The following is a 22,722-nucleotide window of genomic DNA, read 5'->3' as shown; positions in this document are numbered from 1 at the left end:
TCTATCACAAAGACAAGCCGATAAGAGTTGTGACTGTGGTTTTAGTTGATCCTTTTCATCGTGAAAGTCTTTTTAACTCCTTATTTCCTAGCTGAAGCCAGTTGTCTTTATTTCTCGGTACCCCGCAGTCACTTTGCATCACGCCCTCAGTTGGTCACATCGCACTGTGCCCAAGCTTAATCCCTCCTGCCCCATTCGCCTGCTATTGAACGGGAAACGGGTTTTGGGGGCTGGAGCTATTTTAGAGGATTTTTTGATATACATCTACTGCAACTTTCATCTAGTTGTCATCTATGTTTGGTTTTTTTTTGTTGTTGTTTTTTTTTTAAACACATGTGAGCATTTCTTGCTTGTTTCTTCTTTTATTCATGCTGAGAATCCTAGGGCTTGTTACCTTGGCCGTGTTGGCCGCTTGCTGGTGATAGGTGCATTTGGATTTCCTTTCCAAATCTGGTTTTGAAAGGCAAGGCTGAGAAAAGCACAGAGACCTCTGCTGTGCTTGCTTTATAAACAGTCAGCTTTGTTTTTCCAGATCTTTAAATTGGTGGCTGTTACGCTGACAAATATAATTACAGTATGTAAATTATATTGAAAATATTTTTGTCTGATGTATACTAAATTTAAGCTAAGTTATAAGGTGTGCTGTTTGGAAGTGTGGAAGATACAAGAGTGGAGCTACAGATAACAAGTTTATGCTTGTATTTCCTACTGATGAAGACTTTCACACAAGTTATTTCTATGGGTAGGTGATGAGAATCACTCTGCATGTATATACATTTATTATACATTTTTGCATGATTATACATGTAGGAGTGGTACAATTTTGACTTGAGACTATTGGTGCCTTCTGTCCAAATACAATTTTACTTGTGTAAACACGTCTATCTAAATCAAATATCGCTGCTTCTTTTGGAGACCTTAGCAAGAAGCTAAAGAAACAAAGACCTGAAGGAATAGTACACAGCTCCTGAAATTTTAGATAACCTATTGTAAAAATGGTCAAATAGTCAATATTGTACTTGACCCTCGTATCTTCTGCACTCAACTGTTTATTTTTATAGATCACATTATATATGTTCATGCTGAACTCTGATGATAAGACTGAAAGAAAACGTTCCTCTCGTGATTCAGTCCACTTGTAACTTCTGCATGTAAATAAATCATCAGCTTGCACAAATAATTAACCGAACATCAGCCAGCTTAATTTTGAACTTGGAGTGCCATTATTTTGCAATTGCCTTTTCAAAAGCAAAAGATTGCCTTTCAGTTAATTATCAGGATTTCTTTTCTAGTCATAATCATCAGTGTTTCATGTTGTGAACAGTTTGGTCTTTAATACATTAGCATTTAACTACTCATTTATTTTTGTTGGGTCTGTTTTAAGTTTGTAATATAACGTTGTTTTATGAAATTGTTGTTTTGGAGGCAGGTCTGATCTCAAATATTTTGTGAATTTTTTCATACCTTGTTGCAAAACTGATCTTTAGTACAACTTAAGCAATATGGTCACTCTTTAATGAAGTGTGTTGCTAATCCCAGAACAGGCATTTCTTAGGATATTGTGTTGAATTATGTTTCAGGGACCGAGTCACACAAGCAAACCTGAGTAGAAACAGCTTTTCAGAGACCTAGAAACTTTTAGTTCATTGCATTCTTTGTCTTCAACAACAGACATCAGTTACTTCTCAATGAGACCAATCTTTCCTGAAACTTTTTTCTTTTTATTCTTTGTGAATTTTAAAAATTTCTTCAGTCATTCAGTAACTCTGAAGGTCCTGTCTTTCTGAACACGTTATTAGTGTCCCATATGACTGATACATCATGTCATGAAAAAGTCCCTCAGACATTCAGCTGCCAGCATTCCTTTGGAGCTGTGCAGTTGCATGAGGAAAGCAGCTGAGCTTTGGCCATTTTTCCATTTTGTACTGTTTTCTGTGGCTAAAGTCTTAGCCCAAACCAAGTTTTCATTCTAGCACTTGAGGAATGAGAACTCTAAGCACTTTCACCCACTCTGAATCGATAAGCTGTAGTTGCTAGCTGAGACAAGGTATTTGAATTAAAATGTGCATCCTTTCAGTGTAACGATATTTAGCTATTCTCTCTTTGCTTCCAAATTAATCCTTGTCTTGAATTTGAGGTCTCTGTGAGCCTCTTCTGTTTCTAGTATGCTTCCAAATTATAGGGGTTTTTCAAAAAGGAAATATTCTATCCTAATAAAATGGACCAAAAATATCATTTTGTTTTTCCTCAGTAGAGATTTCAGAATCATGTAAGCAATTCTCTCTGCTTATTTCCCCCTTCACTTTGGTGGCAAAAGGTGCATATGGTAATCATAAAAACCAAAAAGAAGCATATTTATCACTGCACACTATAGTTTCCTTCCTTGTTCTTGATCTTAAAAAAAAAAACAAAAAACAAACAAAAAAAATGCACTTCTGAAAAATCCCTCCATCCCTGACAGATAACTATTACATAAGGAAGCTTGCCTAATGTTAAATTGTTGTAACAGTTACAGTTTAATGATTCAGATATATCAGAAAGTTAGCTTTATTCAATCAACCCTAAAGTAATGTAAGCTGTCACTTGAGTTTTGTAAAATTCTCTAGTTAAATGTCTTGCCAAAACTTAATGTCCTGTAACATATTATTTCTTCTTTTAAACTGAAGGTTTTATCCTTTTAGGACTGTAAATGTAACATTGTCAGATATGGAGCTGTTATGTGTTAATGTGAAAGATAATGCACAAATAACGGATACATTCATAACTGTGTTTTTCTCACATTTGTGTTTTCTGTGTATGCAAGTTTAAAATGTCTCTGTAATCTCAGACTATGTTAATTAACTGAAGTGCAATAATTGATACAATTTATAGTTTTTTTAAGAGCTTCGCTAGGAGCTTAATCCTTAAACAACTTATTTATACTTTTTAAGGTGTCTTTTGCTGATTTCTGACAACTGCTGCCTTTCTCTCCTTCTGCAGATAGACCTCCAGTTGTAGCTCATTATGATATATCAGACACAAATTCGGACCCAGAAGTGGTAAATGTGGACAATCTGTTGGCGGCTGCAGTAGTTCAAGAACACAATAATTCTTTAGGAAATCAAGACTCGGGATCTACCTGGAGAACCAGAGGGCTGCTAGATGAGCTGAGTGCTGATACAGGTCTGTTGAAGTTCCCTTCCTCTGATGTTCATTCCATCATCTTGGCCACTGTCTCTGCCTTCCGTCCTTTCAATATCTTTGTAATTTATATGGCTTTAAAAGCACCTTGTATGGACTATGCAATAAAGCAGTATAGGAGCTAATTGAAAATGTCTGACATTTATTCCAACATACAACTGGTAAAAATTGGCAAAGATTCCTGCAATGTATTTTTTTGGAAACTAATTTTCTTAATTATTTTTCCTCCTTTCCCTCTAATTACTTCTTGGAAAATAGGTATTTTTTTTCTTTTCTTTTTTCCTCCTCTCTAATGAGAGTGAGCTAAACTTATTACTGAATGGTTGATTCTGATGACCCATGCCACTAGCTAGTAAACCAATCATAATCTTATTTTAATTATTGTAATTGTCTATGTCTCTGTATGTCTTTTTTTTCTCTCTTTTTATTTCCTTAAAATACAAGCATTAATTATTTCCATATGCCACCTGTATTTTTTAACATACCCTAGAAAACTGGACATACCAACATCAAATAAAGATGAAGGGTGAAAAAGTGCTGGTAAGTGGGCTTCACATCAAGAGACTAAAAAGAAATTTCCTACAAGAAAGCAAGAGCAGGAATACTGTGGGAGGCTTCATAAAAACTGCTCAGCTTCACTTGTTTCTTGCAACACTTCACTAGCAAAAGAGTTGAGCATTAACACGAGATGTTCCTGTATCTTGGGGGAGAGCTATATAAGCAGGGAGCTAATGGGGAATATTTCCTATCGACTTCACCCTGTATCCTCAAGTGCCAATATATTAGCATCCTTGCCACTCATTTTTGATATATGGTTACGATTTTAACTGCATAAGACATGGAGTCTTGCCTGTGGTGGTGGAGCAGAGAAGTTTTTTGTTTTACTCTGTTTTTTAAATGTAAGCCTGCCAAAAGGCACCTATACTGGAAGTCTCCTGGTAGCTCAGAGCTACTTTTCTGTGTCTATCAGGCTTAAAGAAATACAAGTACGTAGCAGATTTTGAAAGAGCTGTTCCATTACTATATAGCAGACGTTTCCGTTACGTGAATGTGAGAATCTCTGTTATGTTATCTTCGTTATGCTCTGTGGCCGGATGATGTTCCAGCCTTTTTGAAGCTAGCCTGTGTTTTCCAAGCTCACTGCTGTTGTTTGCAGGATAGTAGGCTCACAAGCCTACTCCTTTATTAAGTGATTAAAAAAAAAAAGTAGAACACCTGAAATTAACTTTATTACATAGCACTAATGATTTGGTACTTTAGTAGAAAGAAAGGAATGTAAAGAAATAAAAAGTGAACGTTTCTTACCAAGCTTCCTTCTGCTTGCCTCTTATGAGTACAGTTGAGCGATGCAGGTAGAAATTTGTCATCCCTCCTTCTACCTATATCCAAGGACACTTGCTTTTGCAAGGATGAGGTTGCAAGGTACCTAGATAATTTCAAAAAACTTCTTTATCCTTGAACCAATGGGAACATGTCCAGACTAATTTATTCCTCATGCTGGGAAAGCATCTGAAAGGATGAATCTTTTTTTTTTCTTTTTTTTTTTTTTCGCTGCGTATACTTTGCCTCAGAGCCTTGTACCTCTAGTACATTTCTGGCTCTACATTTGTCAGTGCTGGCCTTTTCTTACCATGCCTAAGACTGCACATTTGGAAAGCAGATGTAAGATTTGAAAATTCTGTTTTCCAAATTAATCTCAAGCCAGTATCTAGTTTAGCATGCATTAAAATATGTGTTCCCGTGAGAAAATAACACCATAAAGTTTATCTAAGTGAAAAATCTTACTGGGACACACTATCACATCTTTGTGTATAGGCAAATATTTGGAGTTGGGACTTTATGGCGGTCAGTGATGTTTGCCAAGAAATGTTCAGCTGAACTGTAATGTTAGGAAAAGTCTGCCTGGGCTATTATTTTAAGTTCAGCTTAAAATCTTTTTTGTGTTGTGAGGTGGAAACTCCTCCTTCAGGCCCATTGCAGCACATGGATTTCCTTCCCTTTCCAGCCCTGCTCCGATGCTGCACCAAGGGCCTTTGCTTTCCAGAAGCAGTGAACATACTCTGTCCTTCTATTTTGCTTCCATCTTTTCCAAGTATTTCAAGTGTTTCTGAGTATTTTCAATTAGAAAGTCTTCCCGGCACATGTTCTAAGATTAATTTCTTCTTTTTGTGTCCTCTTGGTCCACCTTGGGGTTTAATCAGTTCTGTAGTTTGCACACTAAATTTTAGAGTTCTGTAGATGATTATTGCAACCTCCTCCTCCTATCTTTGAGGAAGTGTCCAGTCAAACTAGATATAGATAATATATTCAGATAATCTCAAATTTTCCTGCTCTACAAATGATTCTTCCCATGTGTAATGCAGTTGCGGGAATTGTTTCCAAGAAGTAGGTAGTCTCGTCTTCAAGGCTGCCCTGTTTCTCCCAGGTTGCTGCTAAAGAGAGACAATAAAAGTATATATTTTTATACTTTTAAGTGTTGAATTAGTTTATTTTCTATAAAACAAAAAATGTTTTGTCTATTTTGTGTTTTCTGTGCAAGTATAATGTTTCACAATGCAATTTCACTAATTGTGGTGAAGTACTCAGCAGTACTTGGCAGAAAACCAAAAACCTGCCACACTTCTTATGTTTAGAAAGGACTTGTTGTTTGACAAACTGATGAACTGGATAGCTATTGAGGAGCTGTAATAAAAACTAAAATAAAATAAAACAGTGCTTTATATAGAGGCTACAAAGAAAAGATTTTTTTTCTCAAGTATTTGTAATAATATTAGAGCAGATGTGAAGCAGTATGACCAGAAAATGATAGTTTTGTTTTCTTCTGTCTTCTCCTAGTTTAGAACAAAATGTTGACACCAACATTTCTGTTTCCTCAGGGTGTGTGGTGTTTCCATCCATCCTGTAGGCTTTGTTTCCCATAGTGTCACTGGGTTTGATTTATTGACAATAGATTGTCATCTTGCTTTATTTTGAAGAGGTTTAGGTGCAGGCTAATTCAGAATTATTGTAAAATAACAGTTGGAAAGTCTAATTACCCCTAAATCAGAGAAGTGTTCCTGACACAATGGTATGTCTTTTCTCACATTTGTGTGATAACACCATCACTAGAGCTACTGAGATAGGATAAATCCAGTGATCATCCTGTATCTGATAAAGAACTGAAAGTTAGCTAAGTTGATCTAATAACCTTTCCCGATCTTGGTATTTCATTTTTTGGGGGGGTTAGATCTAGAAATTCCTTTTCCAGCTGATTTCTGAGTCATGTAAGCTGTTAAACATTGTGTTTGCATTTTTCCCTCCCATAGGTCATTTGGATCCAGGCTTCCTTGCAAGTGACAAAACCTCTTCTGGTAACGCCCAGATCAATGAAGAAATTAATATTGCCTCTCTTGATAGTGAAGTAGAGATTGTTGGAGTTCAGGAACATGCCAGGTATGAATTCCTTTTTCTTACTTTTTTCAGTTTTAATATTTCTTTTAATTTTATCAGAATATCTATGCTGCAAAAATTAATTTAAAAAATGGTAACTTCCACTTCACTGGTTATCATCCATGAATGATGCCCAAAAGGTAGCAAACGTTGCACTTGTTTTTTCTATTCTGCTTGTTATGGTGTTATCAGAATGGTTTTCTAGAGAATGGTTATCAATGTCATATGTATTTAGATTAAGCTTGTGATTTCCTATCAAACATCAGCAGGCTAAACATATGATATATTAAAATACTAAATGTTGAGATACCAAGTTTCTCAGTGTTTCTCAGTGTTTCCCACGTCGGGAAACATTGTTAGGAATTCAGTTTTTAAGTGCATAGTATGAATATGCAAATACATAAACCAAAATAATTATTTGGGTTCTTGTTTCTTTTCAGAATAATTCACTTTAAACATTTAGAATCATAGACTCATAGAATATCCCAAGTTGGAAGGGACCCATAAGGATCATCAGGTCCAACTCCTGGCACCGCACAGGTCTACCCAAAATTTTAGACATCCCAGGATACGGTTGGCCCTCCTGGCTGCCAGGGCACACTGCTGGCTCATATTCAACTTGCTGTCAACCACAACTCCCAGATCCCTCTCTGCGGGGCTGCTCTCCAACGTCTCGTCGCCCAGTCTGTACGTGTAACCAGGGTTGCCCCGTCCCAGGTGCAGGACCTGGCACTTGCTCTTGTTAAACTTCATGCGGTTGGTGATCGCCCAGCTCTCCAATCTGTCCAGATCTCTCTGCAAGGCCTTTCCACCCTCATCCGAGTCCACAACTCCTCCAAGTTTGGTGTCATCGGCAAATTTGCTCAAAACACCTTCTAGTCCTACATCCAAATCATTTATAAAAACATTGAAGAGGACTGGCCCTAAAATGGAGCCTTGAGGGACCCCACTAGTGACCATCCGCCAGCCAGATGTGGCCCCATTTACCACAACCCTTTGAGCCCTGCCCATCAGCCAATTGCTCACCCATCATATGATGGTTTTGTTTAGCTGTATGCTGGACATTTTGTCCAGTAGGATCCTATGGAAAACTGTGTCAAAAGCTTTGCTGAAGTCCAAAAATATTTTGGACATTTAAATAATTTTCGATTTATTTAATTAATCAGTTGTTGTAAAAGTGAAATTACTGGAATCTTTTCAATGGCCAATGTGATAAGATAGCCCTTTTAGCCTAAAAAACAGATCCTTATTAATCTTAGTTTTATTTGAATATATAAGATAGTTCAAACCCCCAAACTAGATCAGGGCAGGAAAGCCAGAGGTTTCTATCAAGTTCGGATAGATAGCAGTTGAGTTGTGCTTTGGCTGTTATTCTTGTTAAGTATATTTTGATGTCTCTCGTAATCTTTAGAATATGGTCTTTCCTTGGTTTGAGGTATTACGAAGCAGTTGAACAAGACCAGCATTTTCATACAGTGAGGAGACTCAGTTTGGTGAAATAAAAGAAAGTTATTACAGTGTACACACAAGCTCTGTTTAAAACTAGTATGCTGCCTGGTGAATGCTAGGAGGAGGAAAAGGGGCGTGCAGAAGGAACAGAGCTTTTCTCTGTCATTCCTTCACCACATCTTTCTTGAGGAAAGGAAGAAGGAAGGTGTGTAGGACCCAGTTTCCTGGGTATGAAACTACAGGTAGTTTGGATGCAGTCCATTGCTGTTGGATGTGGGGAAAAAAAAGGAAATTTTAAGGTGCTGAAGGAAGAGAAATTTAGTCTTAGCTTCTAGAACTTCTCATGGCTAGCCTGCCTATTTATCCATCAGACCCAGGGCTTAGAGAATCTTTGTCCTGATGCCAAGTGACGTGGACTTGTTCTCCACTACTATTTTGTGTAAATCTGTCTAGCGCTATATACACACAACCCTTCTGCTTGAGGTCCCCGAGTCAAACACTTTCCACGCTGCTTGCCTCAGTAATGTTTACCATGTATGAGAATGGGAATGTTAAGTAAATGCAGAGTTGCTGTTTAAAATTAGTTTTAGTAGATATGGACCAAAATAATTTCAACAAAGACAGTTGAATAGCACGCTCTTCTTGTGCTTTCCCTTGTTCATGTAACCACTCTGTCATCTCTCAAAGAGTAGGTCTTACTGGTTCTGTAAAATACGTGCACATTTTGGTTGTTTGAATCCTGTTTAGAGTTTTATTTCTCTTGCAGGTCTAGGCTTGCAGTTACGAAGTATTGATGGGCTTCTGACGGGGTTGTCGTTTGGAAAAGGTTTAGGATTTTGATCAGTATTTTTTGCATGCTTAGTTAGTATGGTGTTTGGACTCAGTCCTTTTGCTCACACTGTTTTTATTGTGCTCCGTGCTCCATGTTTCTCAGTTTGTTTATTTTTTGTCCAATGGAATTTTTTAAATTATGCATGTGCATAAAAGTCTTCCTCCATTTTTTCCTAGGTTTTCTTTTTGTTTTGTTTTGTCACTTTACTTGATATTATCCCCTTAGCTATAGGTTGGAAAGCATGTTCCCTAAGTTAATATTTGATCGAACATTCTGTTATTGACTGCTTGTGTGACTTGTTTGAGGATAAACACATTTTTTGCAAGGTATCATTTCCATGAGATAAGTCATAGATTGCTTTTTGTCATCTTCAGGGAGAAAAGTTAGTATTAACTTTGCTCTGTATTGGAATGACGAACCATTGTCCCTGAGACTGAGCACTGTATTTAGTTTGCTTTGGCTACAAACTTTTCTTGTCACTTAAACTTTAAAATATTTCTTCTTAAAAGAAAGCTTAAACAAATCCCCTCCATTTGTTAGACTTCCAATCCCTTATTACTAATTCTTTGTAGATACCTAGTTTAAGTATGTATTTTTAAGCTCAAAGATGTAATAAAAAAGTAATTCTGAACATTGTATTCAAAATTAGAGTAGAATAGAATAGAATAGAATAGAATAGAATAGAATAGAATAGAATAGAATAGAATAGAATAGAATAGAATAGAATAGAATAGAATAGAATAGAATATCCTGAGTTGGAAGGGACCCATAAGGATCATCGAGTCCAACTCCTGGCACCGCACAGGTCTACCCAAAATTTTAGACCATGTAACTAAGTGCACAGTCCAAATGCTTCTTAAATTCCGACAGACTTGGTGCAGTGACTACTTTCCTGGGGAGCCTGTTCCAGTGTGCGACCACCCTCTCAGTGAAGAACCTCTTCCTGATGTCTAGCCTAAACCTCTCCTGCCTCAGCTTGACACCGTTCCTGCGGGTCCTATCACTGGTGATTAAGGAGAATAGATCAGCACCTGCCCCTCCACTCCACCTCGCAAGAAAGCTGTAGACTGCGATGAGGTCTCCCCTCAGCCTCCTCTTTTCCAGGCTGAACAGGCCAAGTGACCTCAGCCGCTCCTCATATGTCTTCCCTTCTAGACCCTTCACCATCTTGGTCGCCCTCCTCCGGAGGCTCTCCAACAGTTTTACATCCTTTTTGTACTGTGGTGCCCAGAACTGCACACAGTACTCAAGGTGAGGCCGCACCAGTGCAGAGTAGAGCGGGACAATCACTTCCCTCGACCAACTAGTGATAGCATATCTGACATTTGTATTCTGACAAGTTAGAGCTCAGAGAATGAGATTTTTCATCCTATTTCATGAAACTCTTTCTCTAACCAGAGACAAAAAAGATGAGCATAATCTAAGGCGTTCTGGAGAAACTAAATTGTGCTACCTTGAATTAAAGCCAATAAAATGTAAATGTCAGGAATATTTGACCAGTGCAGGAAACGTGGGTGCCTGAAATACAGTTCACGTGCCTTCAAAAAGAGAAGGGAAAAGGTTACCCTAGCAGCCCCAAATCTCCTGCTTATGTATGCAGTCAGGAGCAGCTGCAGCTGCCACCAGTGCTTACAAGAGCAAAACAATTCTTGGAGCACAAGGTATAAAGTTTTACTAGTGCTCATTTAAGATTTCCAGCTATGAATGGAGTGACCATCTTAAAGACTCCAGTAATTCTTGTCATCACTTCATAGAGCAAGCCGAGTCTTCTGTTATGTTTTTTCTTTCTAGTTGTTCCTAGCTTGTACTTAATTTGTCACTTATCTGTTATCAATATAATAGATAAAAATACCGTGCAAATAAATAGACATGTACCTCACTTCAGCAAGGCACTTGAGTGTGTGCTTATCTTTAAATACATGATTTAGTTTTATTGACTGCAATCACTGAAAGCCTAAATGTTTTGCTGAAGTGGGGCTGTACTGTTAGCAGGGAGCATTTCCCAGCATGTTTGTAATTTTTAGTTAAGATGACCGAAGAAAAATCAAGTGTAATGGCTTTATTATTGTAATGAAGGTATCATTATGTCCTTATGGTAACACAGTTTTGATTTCATATAGAAAGTTATCTTTTCTCTTTGTCTCATCAAGCCTTGCTTTCAATTTTTCTCTTTTTAAAATTCCAGTGGGTAAAATTGCTAGCAGGAAACGGAATGCTTCTGAATAATGCATGGTATAGTACACGTGATGGGGCAGAAAACTCTTCAAGATCCTGGGGATCCATGCACATATTTAGTGGGGAACATCACTTTACACCCACTGGTAGAATTGAGTTCTTAAAAAGAATTTAAACCCCAACAGCCCCTTCCCCAGCTCTGCCCCTGAGTATGAATTTAAGTCTAGTCTCAGCATGGTGAAGTTGCAGATCAGTGGGTATTTAAGATGTCGTGGATCTACAAATGGAAAAGCCCCAAGGAAATTTTGGGGAGGGACGTGTTAATTAAATGCCTAAGCGGTAAAACACTGAAGCTAAGAATCTCATGCCTGAATTCAATAGCAGCTTTAATGCTTTCTGCTTTTTGCCTTGCTACAGGTGTGTGCATCCTAGGGGAGGCGTGATCCAGAGTGTGTCTTCCTGGAAGCACGGCGCAGGCTCTCAGTACATTAACACTCAGCAAACGCAATCATGGACAGCTGTGACTCCCCAGCAGAATTGGTCTTCGCCCCCAGAAGTAGTAGACCTCACGTTGGATGAGGATACCAGACGCAAATATCTACTGTAATGCAGTGTCACTGTGTTTCTGTCCCCATCCCTCCTCCCTTTGTGGCACAGAAGTTCATTGTTATAGCTTCAGCTTCAGAAGCCCTATTCCTGGCATTATGAAATTCAAACTCATGAAGTTTTTCATTTCCATAAGAACGTAGTATAATTTTAAGATCATTTAAAATGGTTTCTTTGCCTTCTCAAAGGAGGATTCTTCCCAGAATAAAGACCCAATAGCTCCAAATTTAAAACACGTCTATAGTTGCTAACTTGTGTGTGTTAATTTGAGGAAATGTGTACAAAGTTGTCCTCCCACTCTTTCCTGCCTCCAACTTCAGAACATTTTTAATTTATCAGTATATCGGGTTTGTTAGTAGAAGTTAGTGTTTTGCTGTGTGAGCATCAGTGATTTTGAGAAATGCTGTGTCCTCACTGATTTCAGTGGAACTGGGGGGTATTCAACACTTCCAAAAACTGGGCCGAGAGTATTTATACCCAAGCTGATGTGGTTACATTACCAGCAGGAGGAACTGTCTGTAATACAAAAGGCCCGTAGCATATGCACTGAACAGCTTTTAATTAAAGGACTTTTATTTTCAATATAATTTATAGTTTACACTCTTTTCAGTGCTGAGTCTTCTGTCTACTTGACTACTGTGTTTCACTGATCATTTCCCACAGCTTATCACAGTTTAAAATAGTCATAGTAGAAACTTTCTAGCAGCTAATTATTACAAAAGCACAAGAAAATGAAAAGTAATAAAAAGGCCCAACATCCCTCTCCTTTTTAAATGTATCTGAGCTTTTTACCTATTTCTGAATCTTGCCTGGAGTAGGGGAAGAAGAAAAACGAAATGTATTTGCTCCTAGTCCTCATTTCTTCTATTGATTATCTGCTTCGTTGACCATCTCAAAAAATAAATTAAAAAAAAAGACAAACGTGTAAAGCCCCAGACTAGCAAAGCACTTCAGCAGGTGTGTATTGTTAAGCTCTGACAGTTCGCTGAAACTCACGGGGCCATTCAAGTGCTTCAAACTCTGTCCTAAAGGTTGTTGCAGGATCAGGGCCTGAGGTTGTGATCTTTTCTTTAACTAGATCTGCACCATTTTCCTGGCTTTAGGTCATGTCTCTTACCCTAGTTTTGGAATTGCTTTTAGGGTATGATCCAGGAAACACTTTCTACCGGAATATTTGCTCGACTGAAATCAGTGGAACCGCTTGCTTCAGTGGGCTCTAGTTTCTGTAGCGTATATGGAAGTTCCTGGCCCTAATCTGTCATATTGAGCCTTTTGCAAGGCAAAAGCCAAAGATTAGACTTAAACAAGATGATATTCACTTTAAATGTCTGTTGTGCAATTAAAATATTCCTTTGTATTCAAATGTTTCAAATGGAAATTTTCTACAGCTCTCTCAGCAGACTTTTGCCATTTGATGCTGAACAAGGGGTAGTCAGGACACGGGAAGTTCTGTTTCGTTTTTGTGTTGGCTCGTTTTTAAATTTATTTGGCTTCCAATATTTTTTTTTCTGTGAGCAGAAAACAACAACAACAAAAAAACAGCACCAAAAGTCCATTACCTGTGTTGTCACGTAATGATGTAAAAAGAAAAAGAAAAGACAAAAAAAAACAGCAGTGGTGGTACAGTCAATAACAAACACTTTTTTTCTTTAATAAGCAGAAGGGTTATGACTGCACTTTAGAGAACAATTAGGTAAGGGATTGCTATTCCAGTTTAAAGCTTTCTAAAACATTGAGCTGTGATAAGTGTATTGCATGACCAGACAATGTATGTGGTGCTTCTAGTGACGGGTTTCTTTCTCAGGGGCAGGAGGGAGAAGCGGAGCCCACGGTCCTTGCAGTAGGGAAAAAAAAGCCTGCACCGTCAGGACACTCTAACAGCGGTGGCTGTTGATCTTTTTCTCCTCATGTTTTCATCACGTAACTCGGCCGTCATTTTGGTGGGCTAGCACACATGCTTGTAAGGTAACTTTGGAGCAGTGATTTAGTGTGGCTGTTTTTTGCTGTTTCATCGAGTCTTTTAAAGATCAGTTTTGAAGAAAGCTGTAGGGACCCGTTTGTAGTACTTCCATTAAAAATGCAAACTATCTATCTGTTTTTCAGTTTGTATATGATGTGACTTCCATGTATATATAAAAGCAACTGTGTCCTAACCAAGCTTCCTCCAATTGTGCACTGTTTGTTTAAACAACTCATGTATCATAGTCTGATGCAGGTTTTCTTTTTATTTTATTTAAAACACTACATTATTTTCTTTTATTCGTAACATATTTGAAAGGGTAGTGATCCAAAAACCACAATCACTGGATAGCTAGGAAGTGTTTTCGTTTTTTTATTTTTGTTTGTTTTTTGTTTTTTGTTTTTTTACAAGAGAGCAAAAGGTGCCTGGATGGTTTTGCTCTTCTCCGCAGGAAAGTGAAATGTTAGCCATTGTATGGCTAAGAACCAGTGCACTTAGGGCCTGATCCAGAACCCACTGGAGCTGATGCCAGGCTTTCCGTCAGCTTCAGTGTGCATTGGCTCAAGCCCTTCATGGTTTAGCAGTTCCTGAATTGCTGGAGTGTGAACTTGGAATCTTCTGTAGTGAAGACAAATCATTGCTTAGAATTTAAATGTTTAAAATGTGCGACTCTAGTTAAAATTTTTTGATTCTTCTTGACACTCATTATTTAGTTCTCATTTTCCATTTAGTATTTAATGGTCTTTGGAGAAAAAAATAATAATAAAACAGAGTGTTATATATATATAAATATATATTTTTTGGAGCAAGATGAAACCTGTTTTTTGAAACAAGTCTGTAGCATAAAGGTTAAACTATTTTAAGACAAAATAAAATAGAGTGTATTATTTAAACAATATCATCTTGTTTGGGATTTTTTTTTGTTTGTTTGCCCAAGCAGCCTCCTCGTGGTATTTTCTCCGAGGGCGTCCCCTTGTCCCATCCTCCCTGCTGGTCCCTGCAGGTTGAGCAGAGCACTTGGCTACCAGGCCCCTGCTGCACTCGGGTTTTCCCCACGAAGCATCACAGTGGGCAGATGGTGCTGGCAAGCTGAGATCTGCCATTTTAAATGGACTTGTAGACAAGCAGTGGAGCTGTGCCCAGGTCCTGCAGACCACAAGAGGTGGTGCCATGGTGAGCTGCATTTGGGAAACCCTAAACTATCTACTGCCTCCACTAACAACAAGGATGGTAGGTATAATTGCACCGTGTTAAACTGGGGGCCTCATCGCCTGCCAGTCCTCCCACAGCCCCCATGGAAGTAGGAATAACAATAATAAAATCCATTATATTTCCAGCCAGATAGGGTAGTTTATTTCTGATGGGTTTTGTCACATGGGAAGGCTCTCAGTGGTGCAAGTGGGGAGAGCCATTTATCCATGTATTTTAAATAGCAAGACAGATAATAGAAGTCAGTTGGCTTTTCAGCCCCATTGAGTTCTTGGCTTCTGCAAAGCTTGAAAACAGAAATTTGGGGGCCAGGTTGTTGCCATAAACGTGGATGCCAGACTGAGATTTCATTTCATGCACATCAGCAAGAGAAGAGCATCATAGAGTCTGGTGCGGATATGGAAAGATGAGAGGCAACCTCCTCCCTGAACCCTTTTTCTCCATCACCAAGAGAAACCCAGAGTCTTTCAACTTCAACACGTGCAGTATGTAAAGTTTAACATTTCTCTTTGGCCACTCGGTGCTTCCCTCGTGGCTCAGACCAGTTTGCTTTGTGGGAATTGTCGTTTCTGGGGCTGTATGAGAATTGACAAAAGCTGCCCAAACAGCTCACATTCTATATTGTTTTCCACAGTGAAGTCATTGCAGTGCAGATTAATTTTTTGGCTGTGTTTTGTTTGTCTGCCTTAAAATGGGAAGTGAAAGGGTTTTACCAAACAAATTAGTTGTCGCCTTCCCTGGAGGATCCTCAAAGTGTGTCCTTTGCTGAGTGCATCACCACCATTTGCTGAAGTACTATTTGTTTTTTTTCCTCTCCTTTTTAGGTTTTGTCCTGGTTTCAGTTAGGATAGAGTTAATTTTCCTCCTAGTAGCTGGTAGGGTGCTATGTTTTGGATTAGGATGAGAAGAGCGCTGATAACATGCTGATGTTTTAATTGTTGCAGAGCAGTGTTTACACCAGGCCAAGGACTTTTCGGCTTCTCGCTCTGTCCTGCCAGCGAGCAGGCTGGGGGTGCAGCAGGAGCTGGGAGGGGACAGACCCAGGACAGCTGACCCAAAGTGGCCAAAGGGGTATTCCATACCATCTGACATCATGCTAAACAATATATAGGGGTGGCTAGCCGGAGTGGGGGGCCGGCTGCTCGGGGATAGGCTGGGCATCGGTCAGCGGGTGGTGAGCAATTGCATTGTGCATCACTTGTTTCTTACACATTATTATTATTAATGCTATTATTATTATTATTGTTATTATTATTTTCCTGTCTTAATAAACTGTCTTTATCTCAACTCACAGGCTTCACTTTCCCGTTTCTCTCCCCCATCCCAGAGAGGGAGGGGGGAGGGTGAGCGAACGGCTGTGTGGTGTTTAGCTGCCAGCCGGGTTAAACCACAACAGGGTTGTAGTTTGTGAATGCCAGATGCTTGGCTTTCTCTCCAGAGTATCGCAGGGATGGAGCTGCAACTTCCCCTCTCTGCAGGGACAGGAGCAGCACTCCTGCAAAATACCACCTTGTGTATAAACACATCTCGTGTTTACTTTCAGCTGTGGTGCAAATAAGGTGACCGCTGTCCTTTTATTGGAAATAAATGGTAGCTTACAACCGGAAAAAGAAACAAATTAGCGTTCTCTGCAAATTTCATTTTTCATTACAGTACGTGACGCAAATTGAATACGGACCTGGAGTCTGGCCACTGCCTTTCACAGCAGGTTTCCTGTGCATGGCTTTGACAAAATCCCTGTCTCATACAGCTGAGGATCACATTTGCTTTGTCCACAGCTTCACCCACTGATAGCTTTTGGCTGGCCCATGATCAAGGGCACCCAAACCTTTCCCACCTCCTTTCTGCCAGGTCCTCATGTGTTTGCATTAAGCTTGATACTGCTGAACCCCACTGTCACATCTGTCACTCCAGCTCATCCACTTCTGTCCCTACTGGCAGTGCTGCATGATCCTGATTCATCAGCAGTTTTCAGTAGAAATCTCCAACTCTATGCCAAGGTCACTCGTGAAAATATTGAAGTAGCATGGTTTCAAAGCTGATCTCTCCAGAGGAGCCAACAGCTTGTGCAGCCACTGCTGAATCAGGCATCAGCTTCCTTAGAAACTCACCACTGGCAGATTTAATTACCTGCATCCTAAAATATCCCGATTGCCCCAGTCATTGCCATGATAGCCCCCTGGGTCCCTGGCCTTAGGCAGCATGGACCTCCAGGTCCTTCCAAGGAAGCAGGGTGCCTTCAAAGTCCCCAAGGAGGGGCTTTCGAGTCAGGGTGGTTGGGCTGGAACAATGGTTGTAAGAGGGGGCGCAAAGCTGCTCAAATGATGGCGTTACTGAGACGGGAGAGGGTAACCAGACACCTGCCCTTGAATTACTGAAGAGCTGCGGTGTGTGCCTCCAAGGCATCACAAGTCATAGGACAGCGAGTTGGGGGTGAGTGGCGTGGTGCTGACAGCAGTGTGCTTCCAAGTCAAAGCCACAATAAATCCCGATGAAAAGAGGGGTGCCTGCAAAAGGCAGCTTGCGGCATGTCTGGAACAAGGCTTGGCGTTTTGAAAACGCAGTTTGGGTCATCTCCATCACGAGAGAGGGTTCCTGGGGCACACCGGACTGTCCTTCATGCCCCGTGGAGCATCCAAGGACCTTTTCCGTGGCTGGGAAGCATCGAAGAGATGTTGCTGCAATGGTCTCCAGCCATTAAAACCCATCCTGCCCAGAGCTGCTGGATGACTGGCTCCTTGCTCCCTCTTCCAGGTCTTCGTTAAGAGGAAGAATTGGGGTAATTTTCACAGCAGGCCAACCTGGGCATTGCAGAAGGCAGGGAGCACGCTTGCCAGGGGGCTGAGCTTTCCCACAAAGCAAAAAACACGTTATTAAAGTGCTTCACAGGCCATTAAGCAGCAGTTTTTAATACAGTTTGGCCACCGACATTTTACCTCGGAAAATCCGGGCTGGAAGCAGCCGGTGGAAGGCACTAGATGGCACCAGAGCCGGAGGAATGGGCTGCAGCCACATCCTGCACTCCATCCCCCAGGAACAGGGGACAGTGCTCCAAAAATCACACCAAAGGGGGCTGTTGGGTGTGAAAGCATCCCGAGCATCAACAGGGCTGCCCGGCTGGATTTGCACCTGGCTGCAGCATCCCAGCTACAGCAAGCGGGAGCCCATTGGGATTTACCCACAGCTGGACAAATATGGGGTTGTAAATGTAAGGAATGGTCCAGCAATTCGTGCCACTAAGGGATTTGAAGGGTTAACATTGAGGCCTGGGTTTAGGTGAGAAGAGAACAAAGGGATTTCTTCAGAGAAAAACTGCTGACTCTGCACGGACGTGCAGTAACTTCTGACATCAGGCCAAGAGACCACCAGATAAGGAGGAAGAATATGAGCCTCCCCGTCCGAGAGGCCCCTGAGAGACTAACAGAGACTGATAAGCAGGTGCCCCTGGGAGGACTTTGGATTCGGGAAACCAATTATAATAACCCTGCGTCTTCTAGAAGTAGTAATGAATATGTATTAGCCTAGGAGCATAAAAACCAGCCGCCTTACATAACAGGTGTGCGTCCTGGTGGAGCAGAGACTCCCGGCACACCCAGCGCTGTTTGCTTGCCTCTATTCGTTTAATAAATTGTAAACTTTGATTGTAATCCTATTTGGGACTCAGTCCTTTATAACATAAACACCACCTTGCAGCACTTGTGTACGTCCTGGGGCGAGCTTTGACTAAAATGGACACATTTAACCACTGAGCACACCCAAATATAAAAACAAATTGTGTGATATATAGAGTAATAATTCGTGTCAAGAAGATGGCTGATGTTAATAAAGAAGGGGGAGATGTGGGAGTGTGGCCATGGGGGTCGACAAGCCCCATGGTTGGTGATAACATCGGACTCTTAACGATGAGGCCATCAGGAATGTAAAGAGTTTAGAGGGAACAAAGAAGGGTGATTCAGGAGACGCCATGCCGTCTCGGGTTGCTTGTTCTCCAGCCGTTAAGGCATGGAAGTTGCTGGGGGTTTGCTGGTTGCCGGGCAAAGTTGTTTGGCCCATGAAGAGATAGTGGAAAAGGACTGCTGTGGGGCGAATAGTATAAGAAGGGAGCCTGTCCTCAATATGGGATGCAACACGATATGATGAACTTCTGTCATCAATAAAGTAGTAGCAGTTACTGATCCTAAAAGAACCCCGGTGTCCGTGTAGTCGTTACGCCACAAATGGCACCCGAACAGGGACCTGAAGAAAACGAACAGGGACATGAACAACAGGAACAGGTGTTAGTGTTAGGGAGAACCAAATGGATGTTTTATTAATATCTCTTAGATGATGGGTCATAAAGTATAATAAGCATTGTCAAATGTACTTACATTATCAATTAATCTATGTATACTGAGATATTTAGGGAGTATACTGAACAGTCAAATGAATCTTTGAAAGGGAACCCTGGGAGGGAACAGGTACAACCTGACCTTTGATAAGAACCTGAAAATGCTGAAATGAGTTGAACCAGAACCAAGGAGCGGAGGGAGCATGCGTCGAGTGAGAAAGGTGAAAAGTTTAGCGGAGAGGAAGACTCCTTACTTCATCTGGATGACCACCTGGACAACCACCAGAGAGCGCCACACATGTGCAAATGGGAGGAGAGCTAATTAGAATGGAATGCGAGGCTGATGTTGCAACCTGTAATGAATATGTATGCCTTACGTAATGTTGAATGTATAAATAATGGCTGGGAAGTAACGGGACTTGAAGCCAGATTTGGGCACCTGCCCCGGCTTCCAGCGCTGAATAAAGCACCTTCATATAATCACTTGGTGGTTATGTGCTTGCTACGCTAACATTTTGGCGACCCAGATGGGATGGCGTGGGCACTGCTGAGGTGGATCGTGTCTCGGTTTCTCTCCAGCCGGCACCGAGGGATTCTCGGGGAGCAGTCGACCGCGACCGACCTCCGCTGCTCACGACGTACCACTGGAGCGGTAAGCAAAGGTGCTTTCAACTTTGGGTATTCGGTACCGATTTGGTTGGGAAAGCCTGCCGGTCAGACGCGGCGAAAGCCACGCTCGGTTGGGCAGGGAGCTCCCGGGGTAAGCCTAGGCACCTTCCATTAGACAGAGCGAAAGCTCTGCAGGTTCGGCATTGGTGGTTTGGTATTGGTAATTGTATTGGTTTGTGCTGAAGGGTCAGCACCTGGTATTATTGGTATCTGGTAAGCACGCTGCTGCTCCGGCAGCTTCTGGGATAGCGTGCTGCTGCTCCGGCAGCTTTTGGGTTTGTATCATAAGCTCAAAATGAAAAGAATTAAAGGAATTCTGGGAAAAGATGTACCTATCCTGCGAACATCCCCGTTGGGGTGTTTGCTAGCACATTGGAAAGAGGGAGGTTTTGGTCAAGAAATGCGGAAAGGAAAGCTGATTGATTATTGTAATATTTGGTGGCCACAATATAAACTAGAGGACCAAGAAACTTGGCCTGAAAATGGAACATTGCAATATAATACAATTTTACAATTAATGCTATTTTGCAAGCGGGAAGGAAAATATGATGAACTCCTGTATGTGGAATTATTCTTTTACTTGCACCAAAAGCCTGAATGGCAGCATGCTTGTGGAATAATGGTGCTTGAAATTTCAACTGAGGAACGTTGCTGTGCATGTACTAAGGAAGGACACTGTATATAGCATCAGGAAATAGAGAATAATAAGTATTATAGGGAAATGAATAATGGAAATATTGATTTGGAGGTTGCGCCGTCGGCTCCGGAAGAGCCAGGACAGGGAGAGAAAAGGGAGAATGAAGATAGCAGTAGTGATGGAGAACCCCCGACTTTAGTCTCCCCTGTGTCACACAGGACTCGGCAACAGCGAAGGGCAGGAGAAACTATAAATGAACAGAGAGGGAAAATAATCACTCCCCTCAGGCAAGGAGTGGGGACAGAAGGACCGGTGTACGTTAAGGTGCCTTTTTCAGCTGGGGATTTAATGATATGGAAACAAGCAGCCGGCACCTACAGGGAAAACCCAGATAAAGTAGCCAGGGTAATGAAAATGATAATTAAAACCCAAAATCCCGATTGGGATGATCTCCAGGTGATCCTGGATACTTTGATGGACTCGACAGAAAAAGACATGGTATTGCGGGCAGCTAGAGAGAGAGCCCGAAAGGATATATGAAACGGATTAGTGCTTGGAAATCTAGATCAAAACTTCCCCGCTGAGGATCCCCAATGGGATTATAACACGGGGGATGGAATAAGGAGGCTGAAGAGATATCAAGATTGGGTACAAGTCGGGGTACAGAATGCCATGCCCCGGACCATAAATTGGTCAAAATTGTATAATGTCAGGCAAGAAAAAGCGGAATCACCTTCCGCCTTTTTGGAGAGATTAAAAGAAACTGCTAAGAAATATACGGATTTAGACGTTGAGACTGAGCAAGCTAAAGCTCAATTAGCACTCATTTTCCTGGGACAAGCCCAAGAGGATATTCGGAAGAAATTGCAAAAGTTGGAAGGTGCAGATTTGAGAAATTTGGATAGGCTGTTGGAAATAGCCTGGAAAGTGTATAATAATAGAGAAAAGGAAACGACAAAAAGGCAACAACAGAACTTATTAGCAGTAATTCAAGGGAGAGAACATGCAGGATTAAGGGGCAGGGGAAGAGGAAATATTAATGGTCGAGGTAGAGGAACAGGGAGAGGCTATCCGAGCTCAGGGGGAAACCGGCTGGGTCTTAACCAATGTGCCCATTGTAAGAGGGAAGGTCATTGGAAAAACGAGTGCCCTCTCCGTGGACAGCTGATCGTTGGTGGGGGAAATCCGTTCCGAAACCAAGAAGCAGCAAAGGCGATGGTTCTGGGGGAATATAGTAGCTGACTAGGAGATTCGGTAACAGAAACTAAAGAGCCCCTAGTAAAAATTCAAATAGGAAATAAGGAAGTAAAATTTTTAATTGATACAGGGGCCACATATTCAGTACTCAATAAATTAAATGGTAAGATAGGGGAAAGGAAAACTACTATTGTAGGTGCCACTGGGAAGGAGGAAATACGGCCGTTCTTACAACCCCTTGATTTACGGTTTGGAGGTAAAGAAATTACGCATGAATTTTTATATGTACCAGAATGCCCTATTCCTCTTTTGGGACGGGATTTGTTAACTAAACTAAATGCTACCATAACGTTTGAAGATGGAGAATTGATTATGAGAATCCCGGAATCAAAAGTGGGACAAATATTGATGATTAAAGAGAAGGCTGTTCCTCATATACCAAAGGAGACAGAAAATGCAGTAATGCCTATGATTTGGGAAACAGACGTACCTGGAAAATCGAAAGTAGCCCAGCCAGTAAAAATTGAACTTAAGGAAGGGGCCCGACCGGTACGGATTAAACAGTACCCGTTGAAGCTAGAAGCTAGGCTAGGAATAGTAAAGATTATAGATAAATTTCTTAGCTACCACATTCTGGAGGAATGCAAGTCTGAATATAATACCCCAATTTTCCCAGTAAAGAAACCTAATGGGGAATACAGACTAGTGCAGGACCTTAGAGCAATAAACGAAATAACAAAAGACATTCACCCAGTGGTGGCTAATCCTTATATATTGTTAACATCTGTAAAAGAGAAATATAAGTGGTTTACGGTAATTGATTTAAAAGATGCTTTCTTCTGCATACCCATTGACAAGGATAGTAGAAAACTCTTTGCTTTTGAATGGGAAAATCCACGGAACGGACGAAAGATGCAACTGACCTGGACAAGATTACCTCAAGGATTCAAGAATAGCCCGACCCTCTTCGGCGGTCAACTAGCTAAAGAAATAGAAGATTGGATTAACCAAGGACAAATTCAGGTACCAAGGGATCGATACTTGCTGTTACA

The 22,722-nt window shown here is 40.9% G+C and overlaps 1 protein-coding gene across 9 annotated transcripts in view; it reads left to right on the top strand.

Annotated features, from left to right (window-relative positions):
- LOC310888815 (protein ARK2N-like) overlaps positions 1 to 14,529 on the top strand; it is a 65,017-nt gene extending 50,488 nt beyond the window's left edge. For 8 of the 9 annotated variants that reach the window (XM_083852413.1, XM_083852422.1, XM_083852421.1 and 5 more), the window contains 3 exons: positions 2,980 to 3,162; positions 6,486 to 6,612; positions 11,483 to 14,529. In XM_083852413.1, coding sequence (XP_083708539.1) covers positions 2,980 to 3,162; positions 6,486 to 6,612; positions 11,483 to 11,672 — 500 coding nt within the window. In that variant the 3' untranslated portion in view covers positions 11,673 to 14,529. Of the gene's footprint in view, positions 1 to 2,979; positions 3,163 to 6,485; positions 6,613 to 8,824; positions 8,885 to 11,482 lie in introns of all 9 variants that reach the window. The other variant, XM_083852414.1, reaches the window with a different exon arrangement.
- The last annotated feature ends 8,193 nt before the right edge of the window (positions 14,530 to 22,722 follow it).

This window comes from Anser anser, assembly GCF_964211835.1.
Source record: "Anser anser genome assembly, contig: SUPER_W_unloc_1, whole genome shotgun sequence".
NCBI classification, from domain to species: domain Eukaryota; kingdom Metazoa; phylum Chordata; class Aves; order Anseriformes; family Anatidae; genus Anser; species Anser anser.
Note: the sequence above shows the minus strand (reverse complement) of the source record. Positions and strands in the feature narration are given on the sequence as shown.